The sequence below is a fragment of the Balaenoptera acutorostrata genome, chromosome 20, assembly GCF_949987535.1.
Source record: "Balaenoptera acutorostrata chromosome 20, mBalAcu1.1, whole genome shotgun sequence".
Lineage (NCBI taxonomy): Eukaryota > Metazoa > Chordata > Mammalia > Artiodactyla > Balaenopteridae > Balaenoptera > Balaenoptera acutorostrata.
Window position 1 is genome coordinate 50,078,800 of NC_080083.1, and position 21,808 is coordinate 50,100,607.

At 39.2% G+C, this 21,808-nt stretch overlaps 1 protein-coding gene across 14 annotated transcripts in view; it reads right to left on the reverse strand.

Annotated features, from left to right (window-relative positions):
* The window catches only part of BPTF (bromodomain PHD finger transcription factor), a 141,174-nt gene that overhangs the window by 85,039 nt on the left and 34,327 nt on the right, over positions 1-21,808 (reverse strand). For all 14 annotated transcript variants that reach the window (XM_057535434.1, XM_057535429.1, XM_057535430.1 and 11 more), the window contains exons 2-3: positions 20,290-21,112; positions 6,550-6,773 (exon numbers count right to left, since the gene is read on the reverse strand). In XM_057535434.1, coding sequence (XP_057391417.1) covers positions 6,550-6,773; positions 20,290-21,112 — 1,047 coding nt within the window. The remainder of the gene's footprint in view (positions 1-6,549; positions 6,774-20,289; positions 21,113-21,808) is intronic.

The window sequence follows — 21,808 nt, forward strand, 5'->3', positions numbered from 1 at the left end:
CTACAAATGCCACTTAAGAGTTTCAATACAAGTTATTAAAGATAAATTTGCTAAAAGCATTAAGAACTATGAAATAAGGATCAAGATTACCAGTAACATTTTGATGTTGAGAACTCAGTCGATTTGGTTATCTTCACTTCCAGAAAATACATGCTAATATAGGCTCTAATTTCTTTTTAAAAAAAGAAAGAAAAGTTAGTCTATCTTTTAAAATTGAGATTGATATAGATTACTGTGATATCTTCTGCCACAGGAGAAAACCTGCAAGCTGACATAGACCCACAGTCTGGGCAGTGTGGTACAGTAACAAAAACCTAGAGACCCAGGATCTAGCGCAGATCTGACCTGAATTAACTACGTGAGCCTGGGGGCAGGCTAACTAAATCTTCAGGCCTCCACTGTAAAATGAGAAAACAGAGGCCCATTGGAAACATTTCTCTCTGAAGTACCATAACTTTTTGAAAGTCACTAAATCCCTAATGGCTCTAATTTTCTTTCAACTTGGGTGGAGTGATACTCCGGCATGGGTGCAGACCACAAGTTATATCAGCATAGACTCCTGTATATTAATGATGTTCTTTGGGTTATGATCCAATACTATCATTTTTTACTTTGTTGCTCAAATCGGTCCAGCTTTTGGCCATTGAGAGCTTTTCCAGGTAAGTTCTGTATCCTTTAAACACATGAGTCCTGTATCCTTTAAACACACTTCCTTCCCTCCTTCCTTCCTTCTGTGCTTCCTTACTTTCCAGCACTGCAAGATGTTCCAGACTCACCTTGTATTTTCTCTGCACCAGCCCTAGAATACACCATCTCTCAAGGAGTCTTGATTCTTTTTTTAATTGGAGAATGAGATTTAGAAGTCGTGATCTGGGCACTATGTGTACTTGGTACTACTGGGGCACCAACAGACCTATAATATATATATATGTACACTAACCTATGTATATATACATCTTTATTGTTTCTGTATCTATCTGTGTGTTGGGGGGGTATGTGTGTGGTTCATTCAAGCATTGCTCTCTTGTTTTTTGGTAACTTTTCTGACAGAAGTTCTGTTTTCATTACAATATATTTATTTGGTCAATCCTGTTATACACAGTAAACCAGTTTCAGAATTGCTAAATTGTACTCTCATGAGAAATAAATTTACCAACTAGAGTACAACGTTTGTAAACAAGAAGAAACGTCTTTAATGCCAATGCCATGCACCCATGGTACTTCTTTATGGATTTTTAAATTTCCTTGTTTACATTTCCTTTCTTTAAATGTTCTCTACCTTCCCTTTCATCAATATTTCCTAAATTGTAGGTTTCCTAGGATTAGAAAAACCTTGTAAAGTCATCACTGGAAAACACTGACCTCTCTGGTAAAGTGATTACTTTTGAGGCGGTTGGAGTTAATTCCTTACTCTCTCTCACCTTCTCTACTCCTAATTCCTGTAAGAATTCTAAGCCAATGATTATATGAACATCTAAGGACATCTGTAGGACAACAATTTCAAACAGAAGGAATCCTAATTGGTATATTTTCTGTCTTCTTCGTCATCCAAGTCACCCCGGATCCTTTTTTACATCATTTCCTTATATCCTTTTACCTATCTATACATCTATACTGTTTTCAGTTCCTATTTACCCGAGCTGCATTTACTCTTGCTAAGTACACTAAACCTATCAATGGAAGTATCTCAATCACTCTTTTTTAAAGAACTTTTTATTTAGAAAAAGAAAATTTATTTACCAATTACTTGCTTTTCTTAGAGCCATATTATTTCTTACTTTCAAACATAGCTCCCCCCTGATCTTCAACTGCCAGCTTTTCCAAACCAAAATGTTACACATTCATCCCAACTTCCCTCATGCCATTTAATGGGGATTAAACATTTTTTTTTAAACCTACAAATTAGATCATCTAAATTAGATAAAAAGCACAGGTAGGATTACCAAAGATCTCTGATTTTCTATAAAGGTTCTAATTTCAAATATTCTATCTTGTTGCCTACTCTATCAAGTATACAAATATTTATCAGTCTATATGTCTGTATTTTCAGTTCAAAACCTATGGCACTCATAGCCATAAGAAAAATAGACCAAGAAGGTCAGGGGGGGAAAAAACATTAAGGGATGAAAGAAAAAATAAGCAGTTTAGGTTGTATCTGATCTACAATAAATATGCATATTCTATAAACATGTATATTCTATACTCTGCAGGAATATTTCAAAATTAAACAGAAAGAATTCACCTACCAAACTTTAAAAATCATCTCCTCTCAGAAAAATTTATTCCAAAAATAAACTTCCTTCAAGCAAACAAAATAAAGCATTATAAAACACAGTCACCAAAAAGGTATATGATAAAACAATTTACAGTTACAAATATATAATAAATTGTAGAATCTAGATGATGGGATTATGGGTATTTATTGTATAATTCTTCCACTTCCTGTATATCTGAAATTTTTCAAAAAATAGAAAAATTCAACTACCAAAAAATAGAATTAAACTCTCCTAAAGTGGTCATATATGTATATAAAAACCAGAGGGTTTAAAAGTTGGAAGGATTTATGCTATTTGTGAAGTTAAAAATGTAAAGTCATAAGGATGAACTGTGATTCTGAAATCACTGCTACGATACTGCAAATTATTCTTGGCTATTTCAGAAGCCCAGTAGTTTGTTTTTTTAATCTCATAAAATCCCAAGTTAAAGAAAACCGCTAGATATTATTTTGGGTATTTACCTGGGCTGGATGCTCCTAAACTATCATAGCCAAGATTTTGGTTCCCAGAGAGAGCAAATAAAGGTAATGACGGCAGACCAGTGTTTTAATGGGAAATTCTTCTATCTCAATGTTTAATTCATTGCCAATACATTCCTTAGAAAGCTGTTGAGAGGATCAAAGGCTTGTATAACAACTAGATGAACACCTGGCCCACAGTAGGTACTCAAACATGTTAGTTTCCCCTTCTTCCCCATCAATTTTCAATGCTTGTGAATCCCTCCACCTCTAGTACCAGGTTGGTTGCACCTTAGCAAAAAAAAAAGGTGGGAAGGGGGGAAGAAAAAGAGAAGAAAAATGTCACTTTTTGTCTAGATCTCACCATTAAATCCAAGGTGCAGTTTACCTTATTTAAATTAACTCCAGTTGTATTAAGAGGGTAGCTGCACACAAGATTTGGCCACCTAACTTTCTAAGAATATACTGTGCCCTAACGCTCAAAGCTCTCTCTGCTATTTTTGATTATTACGAAAGGTTTAACTCATTTTTTAAAGTACAGGGCTTCCCTGGTGGCGCAGTGGTTAAGAATCCGCCTGCCGGGCTTCCCTGGTAGCGCAGTTGTTAACAATCCGCCTGCCAATGCAGGGGACACGGGTTCGAGCCCTGGTCCGGGAAGATCCCACATGCCAGGGAGCAACTACGTCCATGCGTCACAACTACTGAGCCTGCGCTCTAAAGCCCGCAAGCCACAACTACTGAGCCCATGTGCCACAACTACTGAAGCCCGTGCGCCTAGAGCCCATGCTCTGCAACAAGAGGCCCAAGCACCACAACGAAGAGTAGCCCCCGCTCACCGCAACTAGAGAAAAGCCCACGCGCAGCAACGAGGACCCAATGCAGCTAAAAATAAATAAATAAAATTTTTAAAAAGTACATTACAAGCTGAATTATACTGAAATATAATATGCTTATTGTAGAAAAATTGAAAAATATAAAAAGGAAACTAACTATAATCCTACTATGCTAATTGGTTATTTTTTAGTGATAAAAGCTGGTTATTCACTCAGTTGGTTATTCTGAGGAAGAGAATTTAAGTACCTCAATGACCCAGGTACTGTTTTTGCATGGTACCTTAAGTAATTCTCCAATGTACAGTGTTCCATCATATTATAATCCAAAATGAAATTAACCAGTTCCTCTGCATGTTTATTTTTAGTTTTACATTCCCCCAAATCAGGCCACTAAACATTTTGATTATCCATTCCTATGTTGGCTTTGTTCTTTATTTAACTGATACTACATATACAATTTTGCACACAGACAAGCTCACTCTAGAAAATATTTCTAATTTAACACTTGATAAAAACACACTCGCCATTGCTTTTTGGAGGGCTGCCTGGTTCTTTTTGATTGTATTAAAGCTGAGAATGCAAGAGAGAAAAAGGTATTTGTCAGTTTGAATGCCAGGATTCATGAAAGGAAATTAACAGGGGAAGTAACCTGGCTGAAATTAATAAAACTTCCTATTATTTGATCTATAGTACGGAGGGGAGGGAGTGAGAAAGGGATTATATCAATATGACTGCAATTATCAACCTCCCCAAAGAATTCTGATGAGTAAAACTTATCCGATGGAAAAAACACACATTTTAAAAAACAGATCTAATAAAAAAAAACTTCCAAGTACAAGATATGAATAAATATAACCCTTGGTAACTAAGTCTGCTAGTTTCTGAAGACAAAGTGTATTTGTGCGCAACAGTATTTGTATATGACACCATGAATATTGTTCTCCAAAAATAATCATGAATTCAAGAAAATACTGATGTCGAATATATGAGAACAAGCTTGGATACAGCTGAACTAAATATATTTATTAAATATAAAAAATCTATTTTTAAGCAAATAGAGAATAGGGGACTTTTTCAGTAACTGGAAAATGGAGGAAATTAATAGGATTATATGTATAGCAGATAGTATCAATATGTGTAAAAGAGGAGAACAGGCAGTTTAAGTATACTATCAGAGTCTTACCTAACCATGTTATCTACGTTAAGATTAAAAGGTACTATTAGAAAATACAGGTGATACTTAGTAAACATGCACAAACTACATCTGGCAGGATGTTTAACAATGGCATTAATGGTCGTCTCTGAAAAAAGGAAGGTAAAATTGGGGATTAAGAAGGAGAGAGACTGACTTTTCAGTGTTATAATCTTTTGTACTATTTACTTTTTAAAAATATCATATGCATTCATTATTTGTTAAAAAGCAAAGAATTTTTAAAAAGCAAAATGCTGAGCAACAAAATAAATAAGGTAGTAATTAAAATATAACCCAAGGGCTTCCCTGGTGGTGCAGTGGTTAAGAGTCCGCCTGCCAAAAAAAAAAAAAAAAAAAAGAGTCCGCCTGCCAATGCAGGGGACACGGGTTCGAGCCCTGGTCCAGGAAGATCCCACAGTGCCACGGAGCAACTCAGCCCGTGCTCCACAACTACTGAGCCTGTGCTCTTCTAGAGCCTGCGAGCCACAACTACTGAAGCCCACGCGCCTAGAGCCCGTGCTCCACAACAAGAGAAGCCACCGCAATGAGAAGCCCACGCACCGCAACAAAGAGTAGCCCCCCGCTCGATGCAACTAGAGAAAGCCCACGCGCAGCAATGAAAGCCCAACGCAGCCAAGAATAAATTAAATAAATAAATAAAATAAAATAAAATATAACCCAAAGTGTAAAATATATATCCATGAGTCCATCCTCATATAAATGACTGAATAAATAAAGGAAGAATAGACGAATCTCCTGTGCAGAAACGTCCCAAACAATGTATGCAGATAAATGCTCCCTCAAGGAGGTGCAGCATAACTCCTCACGGCCTAAGGGTGGGCTGTGCGTAGCGACTTTCTCCCCAAAAGCACAGTATGGGTGGGAGGAGTAATTTTACAACAGAGAAACCTGACAAACACTGCCTCAACCAGATGACCAAGGTTAACATCATTGGTGATAAGTCACGTTGGTGGCAGGTACTCTTGATAAGATGATGAGAAGGGCACTGCACCTCTGTGGTCTTCCTCCCCAAAATACACAACCCCAGGCTAACTATGAGAAGAACATGAGACAAATCCATATTGAGGGCATTCTATTAAATACCTGACCAGTAATCCTCAAAACTTGTCAAGGTCATCAATAATAAGGAAAGGCTGAGAACCTGTGACAGTCTAGAGGAACCTAGAGAGACACGATAACGAAATATAATGTGGTGTCCTGGAGGGGATCATGAGACAGAAAAAGGACATTAGATAAGAACTAAGGAAATCTGATTTAAGTATAGACTTAAGTCATTACAATATATCAACAATGGTTCATTAGTGATCACAAATGTACCACACTAATGTAAGATGGTGACAATAGGGGAAGCATGCTGCAGGGTATGTGAAACCCTCTGTGTTATCTTAGCAACTTTTCTGTAACTCTAAAATAATTCTAAAATTAAAAGTTTATTAGAAAAAAAGAAAGAAAAGAGTAAATTTTAAAGGAATACCATTTCTCATAATTAAAAATAGGACTCCCTAAAAGGTTTATTAATAAAATTCTTGAATTAAAGAAACAAATATAATTTGGGGAATATCAGTAATGAGCAAGGCAAGGTACAAAACACTAAAATGCACAGGATCCCTAATTTATGTTAGGATGAACAAGGTTCTCTTGAGAAAATGAAATATAGACAATTAAAATAAAATAATCATACTTGAAAATTTTAATATATTTTCATATTTTGTAGTGATTTCATACCAAGAAATGTAACAAAAAGTAAAATAAGAAAATTTCCCTCTCACCATTAGCTGCTGCCAGGAAGGATTTATTACTGCCCCGAGCCTTATTGGTCAGGTCTTCAGTTATGTCCATGTGCCGGTGGATTTCTTCACGCATTTCTTCTAGAATTTTGCAGAGTTCTGCTTCCCAGTAATCTTTGTCTAGACAGTCAATTAATTCTGCAAGCTGGACCTTTGTGCTGTAGTACCAAATTTTCTTTTCATTTTCATTTTCTGTATCTTCTTCTCTGTTTAAAAAAAGCACAAAAACACTTTGATGTTAGACAAAATGGCACTTACCTGAGAATTTTATCTATCCAGTGGAAGTTAAAACACACAACACAAAGATTGTGCACTAAAGCTCAGTATATTTGCTCATAAGAGATCCTGTCAAGTCTCATTCAAACTCAAGGTACTCATTTTATTTAAACCTCTAATTATTTTGATTTCCTAGCCCATAGCAGCTTAGGATAAAATAATTTGCTTGTAGTAGTGGGAAGAGAGGAATTAGTATAGCAGCAAAGAAAGATATCTAAAAACATGACATGCAGAAACATGACCTTAAAATTCAGAGCGTGTGAGTACTTGGTGAAGGACAGTCTTGGTTACACTTCAATCAACTTTAAGGTCATCACTGGAACAATATGAGGGGCAGAACTTTAACCAGAAATATTTAAACTATGTTCAGTACTTGGCAGGTACAGAGCAGGTTCACATTACAGTGTAGTTTAGAAACATTTCCATCCAAATGGTGTAAATGCTCTGCTAAATTCTGGTCCCTGAAGGAGTCATGTCAATCAAGTAACAATGCCTCATCTCTCTCTCTTGACGGACAATCAAAGCTCAAACTGGAGAGAAGAAGAGCACAGCAGCTTCTTTTCCTGATTAAATCTCTCTGAAGATGCCAGTCACTTGTAATGGAAGTGGAGACTTCAACACTAATAACTAAAAACATAAGGCAAATTAATGTCTAGGACCAGACTTCGAGAAACATATGTGACTCAGTTCTTCTCTCATTCAGAAGATTCAGGAGGAGTGTGTGTGAGGTACCTAACAAGAAAGAGTCTAACATTCCTGTCTGCTCAAAGGCAAACTCATGAAGCTGAAAGAAGAGCACTTTAAGAAAGATATGGCTTTAAATGGGCTCGGTCACTAATGAGATATGTGAACGTGGACAAGACACAACTCCTCTGAGCCTCAGAGACATCTTATTCACCTCACTGGTAAAATGGGGATAACAGTACCTGTCTTGAGGGACAATGTAAGATATTATAAGGTAAATAAAGGTATTATAATAAGGCATCTATCATAGTGCCTGTAAAACATCATTAGTGATCAATAAATAGAAAATATTATTGTTACTAGTAAGGTAGTAAATAAATTAAAATGTAGCAGAATTCCAGGAATGAGACATTCAATACTTCTGAACAAGGAAGGGATATATTAAATCATGGATAAATAAAAGGATAACAAAATTATAAAAAATTTTAAAGAAAAAGAGATTAATAAAGGGTCCCTGTTTTCCCTCTTTCAAATCAGCATCTGCTGACATATGATATGAATACATTTCTGTTAGAAGCTTTTTACAAAAATTTCTGAAAATCATTTTTTTAAGCTGCTCTAGATTTCACTCTACAGTGGGTATTTCTACTGACTTCTTATGACTGAGTGATAACAATGGTCTACTCCAATTTAAAATGTTAAAGATGTCAGAATCCTCTAAATAAAAAGATTAATTGGGGACTTCCCTGGTGGCACAGTTGTTGAGAATCCGCCTGCCAATGCAGGGGACACAGGTTCGAGCCCTGGTCCAGGAAGATCCCACATGCCGCGAAGCAACTAAGCCTGTGCATCACAACTACTGAGCTTGCGCTCTAGAGCCCATGAGCCACAACTACTGAGGCCCGCGTGCCTAAAGCCTGTGCTCTGCAACAAGAGAAGCCACTGCAATGAGAAGCCCGCGCACCCAACGAAGAGGAGCCCCTGGTCGCTGCAACTAGAGAAAGCCCGTGAGCAGAAATGAAGACCCAACGCAGCCAAAAATAAATAAATTAAGAAAAAAAAAGATTAATAGGGAATTCCCTGGCGGTCCAGTGGTTAGGACTCCGTGCTTTCACTGCCGAGGGCCCGGGTCCAATCCCTGGTCGGGGAACTAAGATCCCACAAGCCATGCAGCACAGTCAAAAATAAATAAATAAATAATAAAAACTAATAAAAAGCTTTCAAAAGGCAATACCATAACAAAAATCTAATTAAGTGACAATATCAAATCAGAAAGTACATAGTGAGGGGCTTCCCTGGTGGGGCAGTGGTTGAGAATCTGCCTGCCAATGCAGGGGACAAGGGTTCGAGCCCTGGTCTGGGAAGATCCCACATGCCGCGGAGCGGCTGAGCCCGTGTGCCACAAGTACTGAGCCTGCATTCTAGAGCCCACGAGCCGCAACTACTGAGCCCACGTACCACAACTACTGAAGCCTGTGCGCCTAGAGCCTGAGCTCTGCAACAGGAGAAGCCACTGCAATGAGAAGCCCGCGCACCGCAACGAAGAGTAGCCCCCGCTCGCCGCAACCAGAGAAAGCCGCACGCAGCAACAAAGACCCAATGCAGCCAAAAATAAATAATAAATAAATAAAAAGTACATAGTGAGCTTTGACCGAGCACAAGAGTTACAGGACAGCCTAATTCTTTGTTTTCTAAGATTTCAATCTTAAGGATTTTTCCTCTGTTTAAAGATATCAAATTCTTTCCTTAACTGTTTGCTTTTTTCCTCTTGATTCAGAAATATCTACAAATTTCAATGGAACAAGAAAAACATTCTATATAAAAACGTTTTTTGGGTAGAAAACAATTTATAAGCATAAGATTTCTACATGAAAGTGAGATGCTATGGGAACAAATTTAATTAAATGGACATTCTGTCCAATTTTTCAAGCAACTCACAGGCTACTGAAAGGGTCCTTATCAGTTGACTGACTCAGCCCATGCTGGCATCTGCAGAATTTCCATCTTAACAGAGAACACTTAATTTTAATTTTAATCTTAATTTTCATCTTAACAGAGAATTCACAAGTTCATATGGTGGCAGTCCATTCTAGATTGGAACTGCTCTGTTAGAAAGTTTTTTCCTTTTAAGAGATGACACACACCTAGTGTTTCCACCAATCCATCCTGATTCTGCCTGCTAGAATTCTCTGAAATAAACCTAACACCTCCTCCACACACAGTCCTTCAACTCTTTCACAACATCTATAATTTTACCCTGTTTTTTTTTTCAGGCCAAACACGTTCAAATACTTTAACCATTCCTCATACAGCATGTTTTCCAGTCGTCACTACCTTGATATTCTTCCCCTAAATGTACAGTTTTGTCAACGTCCCTCTAAAAACAGCTCTATTTGGGGACTTCCCTGGTGGTCCAGTGGTTAAGAATCCGCCTTCCAATGCAAGGGACACGGGTTCCATCCCTGGTTGAGGAACTAAGATCCCACAGGAAGCGGGGCAACTAAGCCCGCGCCCACAACTACTGAGCCCGCATGCTGCAACTACAGAGCCCACACGCTCTGGAGCCTACATGCCACAACTAGAGAGAAGCCCACAAGCCGCAACTAAGACCCGACGCAGCCAAAAATATATATTAAATTAAAAAAAAAAAAAGTAAAATCAGCTCTATTTTTTATTCTGCTCATCAAAGATAATACTCAACAATGACCATTTTTTTCTTCTTCAAGCTACAGAAGGATAAATTCATCAAAAGCATAAAGTAGCAAAACTGAGTGAACAATAACAGCTAATGCTTTCAAAGAAAAGTTTTAATATAGATGTACTTGGGCACATTTACACAGTTTATATAACCAAGATTATTTGTTCTAATTGTAAAAGTGACAACTGCTTTCCTATATGAATATACATCAATTTGTAAGTACCTTTGTTTATGGGGTTAGAATTTGGTTTCTACAGAAGCTCTGTCTCTACAACGTTCCTTCTGCACACCCAAACTGGCCTGGCTTCCCTGAAGTCACTGACCAGCTCAAGGAGCTGATAGGGTGGCAGGGGAGGACAGAATGGAATGAAAATATGGGCCAAGAATACAATTAACAGCAAACTTACAGATTATATGCCTACATTTTAAAGTCTGTTTGGCTTTTACTCAGGCAAGATAAGTAAGAGGTTAATGACTAACCGTAAGTTTTGAGTTTCATTTCTAAACAAACCCACAGAAACTAAGAGTGAGGAACGCTAGTGCGGTGGGTTGACAAAAAGGTATGTCCACCTGAAACCGTAGAATGTGACCTTATTTGGAAATACGGTCTTTGCAGATGTAATTAGCTAAGGATCTTGAGATGAAATCATTCTGGATTTAGGGTGAGCTCTAAATCAAATGACTGCTATCCTTACAAGAGGAGGAGAGGATTCAGAGAGACACGTGGAGAAGGTGATGTGAAGATGGAGGCAGAGATTTGAGTCATGTGCCTTTGCCTATGAGCCAGGAGACACCAAGGAAGGCCAGCAACCACCAAAAGCTAGGAGACAGGCATGGAACAGAGTCTCCCTGAGCCTCCAGAAAGAAACAACCCTGCTGACACTGGTTTCAAACTTCTAGCCGCCAGAATCGTGAGAGAATAAATTCCTGTTGCTTTAAACAACTCATTTTATGGTCAATTTGTTATGGCAGCCCTAGGAAACTAAAACAGATTTTGATTTCATGCTTTTTTTTTTAATGCTTTAATTTTTTTAACTTATTTTTTTGGCTGCATTGGGTCTTTGTTGCTGCACGTGGGCTTTCTCTAGTTGCGGCAAGTGGGGGCTACTCTTCATTGTGGTGCGCAGGCTTCTCACTGCAGTGGCTTCTCTTTGTTGTGGAGCATGGGCTCTAGGCGCGCGGGCTTCAGTAGTTGTGGCTCGCAGGCTCTAGAGCGCAGGCTCAGTAGTTGTGGCATGCGGGCTTCAGTAGTTGTGGCACGCAGGCTCAGTAGTTGTGGCTTGTGGGCTCTAGACCGCAGGCTCAGTAGTTGTGGCACACAGGCTTAGTTGCTCCGCGGCATGTGAGATCTTCCCAGACCAGGCTCGAACCCGTGTCCCCTGCATTGGCAGGCGGATTCTTAACCACTGTGCCACCAGGGAAGTCCCCTAAAACAGATTTTGATACTGGGAAAGGAAGTGCTGCTATAATAGATACTTAAAAACGTGGGAGTGGCTTAGGAACTGGGAAATGGGAAAAGGCTGGAAGAATTTTGAGGCACTTGACAGAAAAGGCCTAGACTTTCTTGAAGAGACAGAGGTTGGCAGAGATTGGAATTATGCTGCCAGCAAGCCAAGGAACACTTGGGGCACTAGAAGCTGGAAAGGGAAAGAAAAGAATTCTTTCCTAGAGCCTTTGGAGGGAGTGGGCCCACTGACACCTTGATTTTTTACTTCTAGCCTCCAGAACTGTGAGAAAATTAATCTCTCACTTTGCCTTGTTACAGCAGCCACAGGAAACTAATGCGGTTCAGGAGTCAGAGATTAAAGGCAGCCCAAGGAGGTTAAGAGCACACATTCTGGAGTCACAATGCCTGGGACTGAATTCTGATTCTGCCACTTACTAGTTGTATGATACTAGATAAATTACTTAACCTCTCTCTTACCTCAACTTCTCCATCTGAAAAATGGGGTGACAGTACTTACATCAAAATGCTGTTGTGAGGATTAAGCAAGTTAAAACATAAAGTGCTTCGAACACTGACAGCATGTAGTGGGTGCAACTTGCAGGGTTGCTATTATGTTCTTCATCTGATGAAGTATATGATATTTACCTTAAAACAAATAATTACAAGTGTAATGGGTGCTTTAAAAAAAAGAAGTGTTTCACGGTGCAAGAGGGAGAGAAATTCAGGGGAAAAAGCCCTAGGAAATGGCATAAATAGGCTGACTTGAAGGATAAGTTAGTCGAAAGGCTTTGCGGGTTTTTAGTTTGCTTTTTATTGATTTTGTTTTGGGTGGTGGGAAGCAAAAGAAATAAATACACAAAATTAGGGATCTGTGAACTTTCTGTTAACAGCAAATGGAAGTATGTAATTGAAAGGTTTTTCAACTTGGGGGGAAAAAACCTGATCAGAATGGCTGTTTTAAAAATAATCCAGCTATAGGGATTTCCCTGGCGGTCCAGTGGCTAAGACTCCACGCTCCCAATGCAGAGGGTCCAGGTTCAATCCCTGGTCAGGGAACTAGATCCCACATGCTGCAACTAAGAGTTCGCATGCCGCAACTAAATGATCCCGTGTGCCTCAACAAAGACCCGATGCAGCCTAAATAAATAAATATTTTTTTAAAAATAATAATAATAATCCTGCTATGGAACAGAGAACAGAATTGGGGAGTTACACGTACACCAGTTTGGAGACTACTAAACTAGTCTAATCAAGATGATGTTGACAGTGAGAACGGAGAGAAATTGATTCAATATTTAAGAGGTAATTAAAAGGTATAACAAACAACATAGGACAAAAGACTATTCCCAGGTTTCTAGCTTGAGCAGCCAGTAGGATGGTGATCCCATTTACTGAGATGGCAACACTGAATGAAGGGTAGGTAATGGGGGCAAGTGATGCATGCAGTTTTAGACATGTTATGTCTGAGGTGCCTGCTATGTGGACTTGTCCAGGGGGCTGCTGGTATGCAGAACTGGGCACAGGCAGAAGGATTACAAGCGTAGGTCTGATGGCAACTGAGTCAGCAAGTAAATAGGTGGCTTATGGCTAGAATGTGGAGGTGCAGGTGGAAAGCTGTACAGGTTAAAAAGCATAAATTAGTTCATCTGGAAAATGAAAAAATGCTGAGTTTTAAAATGATGTGTTCAAGGTAATTTTATTCAGAACAGACAGTGACAGGAAAAGGTGCTAGTCTAATCTGGCAGTTCCTATTTTACTAGAAGTCCCAATTTGAGAGCAAAGGATTGATAGAATGAAAACAATATTTAAGAAAGACTGGCCCTCTTACATAACAGATTGAAATTGATCTCTAAATTGTTTGCTCAGTAAGTATCTTGGTTCCTCAGGTAGACTATAAACTGATGTGTAAGAACTTTTCTTTTATTCCCTAACCTACTCAAATAACATATTTTTAAATGAGTATTAAACAAATAAAAGCAATAAGAGAAAAATAGTTTCTATAAGCATTACAATTAAAAAGTGTTCACTGCCCCAGACTTTGTTTTAGACATAACCCCCTTGGGCAATAAGTCCACTGATTTATCATTTTAAGCTTCTGGACTTCCAGGGAAAACATATACCAGATCTCCACATAACATAAGCTGAGCAATTTACATGGTTTCAAAACTTTCATCAGGAGTCCACATATCATCTACCACAAGGGGGCGCTTAAATGGAAATTGTTTTGATCTAAATTTTAAAATGATGTAAAATCTTTCACATTTACTCAAATTATTCACAAGGAACAACTATTATTAACAATGATATTTAGGGACTTTCCTGGTGGGGGTCCGAATGCAGGGGGCCTGGGTTCAATCCCTGGTCAGGGAACTAGATCCCACATGCATGCTGCAACTAAGAGTTCACATACCACAAATAAGGAGCCCACATACTGCAACTAAGGAGCTGGTGAGCCACAACTAAGACCCAGCGCAACCAAATAAATAAATAAATATTTTAAAAAATTTAAAAAATCTTTGTATCTGACTTTTTACAAAGAAAATAGTCAAAATGTCACAACACATGAAAAAAAGTATCATACTTGTTCATCTGAGATCTTCATTAAATTCTGTGTACTTTATTATGCAATAAGAAAGGCAGTTTGAGAGATTACGACTAAAACTTTTAAAGCAAATAAATGTAAGTGAATAGTTTCCCTGCCAAACATGTAATTTAAAGAATCTGTTCAATTTAGAAAAGTGGATTATTTCATTTCATTGGTAATGTACCACAAATCCATGCATGGGTACCTTCTTAAGTCCCTTCACTCCTGTAATTTTAAAGCTTTGCACCTATTTAACCACATTCAAAGGGTCTTCTCTTCTACTTGTCTGAGTGTTGTTTTATATACTGATATTGAATTATCAAGAAACAGAACTTTTTTGAAACACCACTTAATTTACGTCATATTTTCTAAAAATGCCTGTGTTTCAAATTTATAAGATCTCAGAAAAACCCAGTCCCAATAGAGCCAAAACCATTATACTATCTTTCTCCCCCCAGTTATAAGCATTGCTTTTAACAGCTAAAACAAGGCAAATTGCAGACTTCTCAAGATGATGTCTTGGAAACTAGACTACAGTATACAATTAGTTATTGAAAATATTCTTGGGAGTTCCCTGGCGGTCCAGTGTTTAGGACTCCACGCTTTCACTGCCATGGCCCGGATTCAATCCCTGGCCAGGGAACTAAGATCCTGCAAGCTGCATGGTGTGGTCAAAAAAAAAGAAAAGAAGAAACAAGAAAAGAAAATATTCTTATAAATAGGTCCTGAAAAAAAATTCTAGGTCCTACTTCCTAATAGCCATAGAGTCTTGGGCAAGTCCTAGAGCAAGTTATTTAACTTCTCTGAGTTTAGTTCTTCATCTATAAAATGTATAAAAATAGTACCCACATTATTGGGTTGTTGTGAGGGTTAATGAAAAAAATGTATAAATAAAATGCTTATTAGAAAACTGTAAGGCACACATTATTCTAAGTGAAAGAACTGAGATACAAAATAATATTATTATATGTTTCTTTTTATATGAAATGTTTAGAAAAGGCAAATTTATACAAACAACAGAGTGATTTTCTAAGGCTGAGAATGGGAGTAAGATTAACTGTAAAAAGATATGAGACCACTTTCAGAATGACTGAAATGTGGAGTAACCAACCACTTGGATTTGTCTCAGAAGAAAATGTTTCCTGGGATGTGGGACTTTCAGTGTTAATTTACTAAAATTATAGAATTGTACATCTACAACAATAGAATTTTATAATACATAAATTAATAAACAGCTCAGGGAATTCCCTGGTGGTCCACTGGTTAGGACCCTGTGCTTCCACTGCAGGGGGCACATGTTCGATCCCTGGTCGGGGAACTAAGATCCCGCAAGCAGCACAGCGCGGCCAAAAACAAAAAAACCAAAAAACCCCAGCTCAATAAAGCTGTTAAAGTAAGTAACAGAATAATAAAAATACTAGGTATACTTCACAAATAGTGTCTTGATTACTAAAGTAAACATACAGGGGCTTCCCTGGTGGCGCAGTGGTTGGGAATCCGCTTGCCAGTGCAGGGGACACGGGCTCGAGCCCTGGTCCGGGAGGATCCCACATGCCGCGGAGCAACTGGGCCTGTGTGCCACAACTGCTGAGCCTGCGCTCTGGAGCCCACGAGCCACAGCTGCTGAGCCCACCTGCCGCAGCTGCTGAGGCCCACGCGCCTAGAGCCTGTGCTCCGCAACAAGAGAAGCCACCACAATGAGAAGCCCGAGCACCGCAACAAAGAGTAGTCCCCGCTCCCTGCAACTAGAGGAAGCCCGCTCGCAGCAACAAAGACCCAACGCAGCCAAAAGTAAATAAATAAATAAATAAATTTTATAAATAAATAAACATACAAGCATTCACAATTCATGAAGCAATGACAATTCTCATTTTATAGGTGAAAAAAACCAGGCTTAGAAGGGTTGTAGGTGCTTTAATATGACACAGAACTTGTAATTAACAAGGCCAGGAATGCAAACCAGGGCTAGTTTCAGAGCTTTAATATTTAACCACTCTGTATGACAACTGTCTAGTAATAAATGACCTGGATAAAGACAAAAAAAGAAAAAGTAAACATACAAATTTAAGATATATATTGGGAAACCGTAAATGTCAAAAAGAAAGAAAAAGTTTCTTATATACTAAAATAAAAATTTATACACACAATTTGATTTTTTATTGTCATTTTTGAAGGTTAGAAAATTGTGTATAAAATTTTCAGAGAAAAGGCAAATTTACTATTTAGGTTATATAAAAATAAAAATGAACTTTTCAAACCAATGATAAATTAAATCTGTTACTGTCTGTAGGGCAAGTTGACAGTTTAATAAACTCCTTGAGGATCTCTCTAGATTTACCCATTTTCCTGACTGGGGATATACATTTTGTTTAAAAAAAAAAAAAAAGCTGTTGAAATTTTAACTTCCTTTTTTTCTACGTAAATATAATATGTAAAAAGCAAAAAACAAACAAACTGTACAGCATATATTAAGTGCTCAATAAATGTTGATGTTGGCTATTGTTATTACTAACCCATCAGCAACTAGTTCCACCTATAGGTCCCTAACACCAAGGCCTACACCATTGATTATTGTGTGATAAGCCTTACATTACAGATGTCAAGGCCTACCTATATGTGGACAAAGCACCTTTGGCATGTCTGGGGCCCGAAACGGCAGCACAGGGAAGGAAGTGAGAGGCAGTGAGAATGAACATCCAAAAAGGGTGAGGAAAGGCAGGACAGGGAAGGGAACATAAGAATGGGAGAACAGGAGTACAGAATAAATTTCATTTACTTCCTGATTTGTTCACAGCAATCCTGATGACTCTGAGCCCTTCCGGGAAGGCGCATGAGACTGAGTGGATAGGGTCTGTTAACTGCTGTGCTGATGAACATCTAGAGAGTACAAGCACCAGGCTCCCTGAAAGGCAGTCTCACTGACTTTTCACATAGAATGAAAGACTGCATTAAACTTCAAACCAAAATGTGGTTACAGTTATCTTTCCATTTGTAATGACCTCACCAACACAAGTTTCCATGCTACCATCTCCACAGCATGATATGAGAAGGATGGCACAATAAACACCACAACCAGATGTTTGGGAGATACGGGGCAAAAAAAAAAAAACTTATACAAAATTTTAAAATAACTGATCCAAACCAAAACATACAAAATATACTTTGTATATTTAAAACTTTTAAAACTTCATATACTGTTTCTCATATCAGTTTCTGGATTAAGGTAATAGACTGAATCCACACATCTCAGTTTGCTCCCTCTTGAAACCCTCTTAAAACCACTAAAGAAATATTTTTAAAGATCTAATCTTAAAAGATTAGAGAAAATAAGAGAGACAACAAAAAAATTTTTGGAAGCAGGAAAGCAAATGGACAAGTGATAACCGCCTTTAATAGAGCCAAGAAAGCCCAATCCGAAACATAAAGGGTGGAGCTGAGAACCAACAATCACCAAAATGAGGAGGGGAGTATCGACAGCAGAGGAGTGCTTGAAAGCTGTTTTAGGAGCAGATCCCAAGGCCACTTATCTATCCACTTAAAGCCACTAAAGGTTTAGTCTCTACAGGAGGTAAAAGTGAGGTTCTCCGGACCAGGGGACACCAGGTGCAGGTGTGAACAAAGGTACTGTACAGAAAACCAAGGTACTGAGTGGCTATGTACACAGTAAATGCGGTGTGCATGGAAAATGCAGCCTGCCTCCACCACCCAGCCAGCCAAACCCTCATGCTCCAAGCAGAACACCAGAAAAGGCCTCTCTGGGCCACCTGACCAGCTCAGAAGGAAGGACTAAAGATAGTGAGTGACATCAGGGATCACCAAGAAAAAAGACTAAGAAAATCACTCAACGATTAAGCTCAAAATTGATATGGCCCACACACTTGCTCAGAACTTCCAATCAGCTGTATAATCCCGCAGTGTTAATCAGGAGCAGAAAATTAAGGATTAATAGACATCTGAGGATGGAAGAGACAGACCAATACAAACAGCAGGAAGAAGCAGCCTGGAAGAAACAGAGACCATTCACAGTGGGAAAAAACACATGAAAAAACTATCAATAACATCCTCGAAAGTAAGAGAAATTATTATTTCCAGAAAACAAAAAACTAAGATTTTATTTTTTAAAAAGGAGGATGGGGCTTCCCTGGTGGCGCAGTGGTTGAGAATCTGCCTGCCAATGCAGGGGTCACGGGTTCGAGCCCTGGTCTGGGAAGATCCCACATGCCGCAGAGCAACTGGGCCCGTGAGCCACAATTACTGAGCTTGCGCGTCTGGAGCCTGTGCTCCGCAACAAGAGAGGCCGCGATAATGAGAGGCCCGCGCACCGCGATGAAGAGTGGCCCCCACTTGCCGCAACTAGAGAAAGCCCTCGCACAGAAACGAAGACCCAACACAGCCATAAATAAATTTAAAAAAACCCAAAAAGTTAAAAAAAAAAAAAAGGAGGATGATTTTAAGAACAAAAGAGCTCTTAGAAAATAAAAATGTGATAGATAGAAAAAATAAATAGTAGGGCTTGAAGACCAAGATAAGGAAATCTTCTAGAAAAATTGAACACACACACACACACGCACACGCACGCGCACGCGCGCGCGCATTCCAAAGAGGACAAAGACAAAGGAAAACTGGAGCGAAAAGATAAAATCAGAAGACCAAAATAGGAAGCCCAACATTCAATAAAGTAATAGTTCAAGATAAATACAACATGCAAAAGGAGAGGAGGAAGTCCTCAAAGGAAGTTCTCAGAACTGACTCAACTGTCAGATTGCAAGTGCCCACCACACACACAATGGATGAAAACAGACCCACATAAGGCCCTATCACTCTAAAACTGCAGAAAACACTGAAGGCAAAGAGAAGATTCGACAAGTTTCCAGGTAAGTCCAAAGTGGTTATATACAAGGAATCAATGAATGGATTCAGATTTCTCCACAGCAACACTACAAGAAGACAACTGTACAAAATTCTGAAATTCGCTGTTTATTCTGTACTATCTTTAAAAACTAAGGGTGGGCCTGGCTAAGATACTTCTCTGTACCTGGCTTGGCCTGACCATGTGCTGATGAAGTTCCTTCTCTCCTCTCCATGCCTGCTCTTTCATTTCATCACACCACAAATTTTCTGATTTGACCTAATTCTGAGAGCTTGAAGAAGGCTTTGAAAACTTTAGAAGCTGAGGACTTCCCTGGCGGTCCAGTGGTCAAGACACCGCGCTTCCACTGCAGGGTGTACAGGTTCGATCCCTAGTCGGGGAACTAAGATCCCACATGCCACACAGCGTAGCCAAAAGAAAATAAATAAATAAACAAATGAATGAATGAATAAATAAATAAAATATTTTAAAAAGAAAAGCTTTAGAAGCTGAAAATACAAAGTAACCCACTCCCTCTGACCATACTTCTACAGGATGCCCAAAACCAAGTCCACACTACAACCCTGCCAAGCACCCTCACTTTCCCAGGCTTCCTCCCGCCCTTCCCACTGTCCTGCCTGGAAGAATCTCTTGAAAACCCTCAGGAAAGCACAAGCCAGACTATGACCAGGAGTCTGTTGGGTTTAACTTCTCCTGGGAGGCTGCAACCAATCATGGCGGCACTGATCTTTCCTTAGACCGTTTCTTTGTTCTTGCTGCTCCATTTTATGTACAAATATAGTAAAACTAAAAAGAGAAGCAAGAAAATCCTGACACCAAAGTTAGGATGCAGATTACCTCATGGTGGGCTGCAGGGAATCTAACAGGGGAAGGGCCCACAATGGCATGTGGCCTCCCACCTAGTAAGTAACGTTCTGTTTTCCATCCTAGGCATTGAGTACAATGGTGTGTATTTTGCTTTTTTTCAGACACCCTTCTTTCCTGACAATTTTAAAAACTGTTTTAATGTACATATTCTTTCAAGTTAGAAATTATTAAACTATACAACTCATTATTAAATCACCAAGGTTTACATCACATCAGCAGCACAGCTCTACAACAATCATGAAGGAAGTTGGCTTAATTTTAAATACATACAAAAATTTAAGACCAGATTTACTCACATTATGAGTCTTCGGTTTAAGAACCAGTATTTCCTCCGACTTCTGTCATATCCAATAGGTTCATGTCGAATATATGGTTTGTTTTTTTGGATTTCAGCAACGCAGTCAGTCACACCAGGAACCTTATGTGCTACACAGACTTCACACTGCCACTCATCCTCTGGCACCTCCTCGAGAGGCGGCTTCACACATTCCAAATGGTACACTGCTGAGCAGGTCTCACAGCAAAGCAAATCCCCGAGTTTGTGACAAACCCTACAGTGGTCATCGTACTGGATCACCCCTTCAGACATCAACTCCTCACGAGCAATGTTTGTGGTAAGAAACTGATCGACTAAGAACTGCAGAACTTTGATTTTGTTCTCTACTGGTCCATAAGGATAGTCCTCTGCTTCTTGGTAAGGAAGAACATGATGGTACTCCTTGTCACTCTCACAGTACACCCGCAGCACCTCTGGCCACGTCATGCCATCGATGAAATACAGCGTGGAATTCACGCTATCTTTCAGATCGGCAGGTCCAAAGGTAGTATTGGAAGTGTCTTCTTCACGCAAAACTGCTTTCAAAAGCACAACGTGCATCTCCGCCATAAGTGTGCACTGCTCTTGACTCACCAGAGCTGCACAAAAGTCCTCAAAGCGAAAAGGAGATAACCTTAAAACTGTACCAAAGTTCCGCAGTACCTCATAAATGGCAATAACATTCATTATATGCTCGTTAGGCACCATTAAATCCTCAGAGGACTTGGGAAATTCAAGGGGTGGGATGTCTTTTTCTTCCAATATTGGAGAACGAGGCCGATGTACTCTTGGTTTTCGCCTACCTGTAAATAAAGAAATGGTATAATTACAAATCAATACATCATTTCTACAAACTAAGGATTTTCTGGTTTTTCCTATTTGGACATACACCCCCAAAAAGAGATAAGCATACTTCTATTTTTCTAATAACTGTCAAGTTAAAATAATACCAAGAAGCAATGATTTAGCTCTAATCTTTAAGTCTATAGAAAATCTAAATTTAAAGTTTTCCCATTATATCCCAAAGTAGAAGTAAAAAAAAAAAATTACAATTATAATCAGTTCTCAATTACCTAGAGGGGTTAACTGGTTTACAGGTAACCATGATAAAAAGTAACAGTGGGGGCTTCCCTGGTGGCGCAGTGGTTGGGAGTCTGCCTGCCAATGCAGGGGACACGGGTTCGAGCCCTGGTCTGGGAGGATCCCACATGCCGCGGAGCGACTGGGCCCGTGAGCCACAACTACTGAGCCTGCGCGTCTGGAGCCTGTGCTCCGCAACAAAAGAGGCTGCGATAGTGAGAGGCCCGCGCACCGCGATGAAGAGTGGCCCCCGCTCGCCACAACTAGAGAAAGCCCTCGCACAGAAACGAAGACCCAACACGGCCAAAAATAAATTAAAAAAAAAAAAAAAAAAAAGTAACCGTGAATGTGTGAAAGATCTGACAAGAACATAAATGAGAAAAAGACATCGCCAAGGAAGAGGACACGTGTAACGGGTC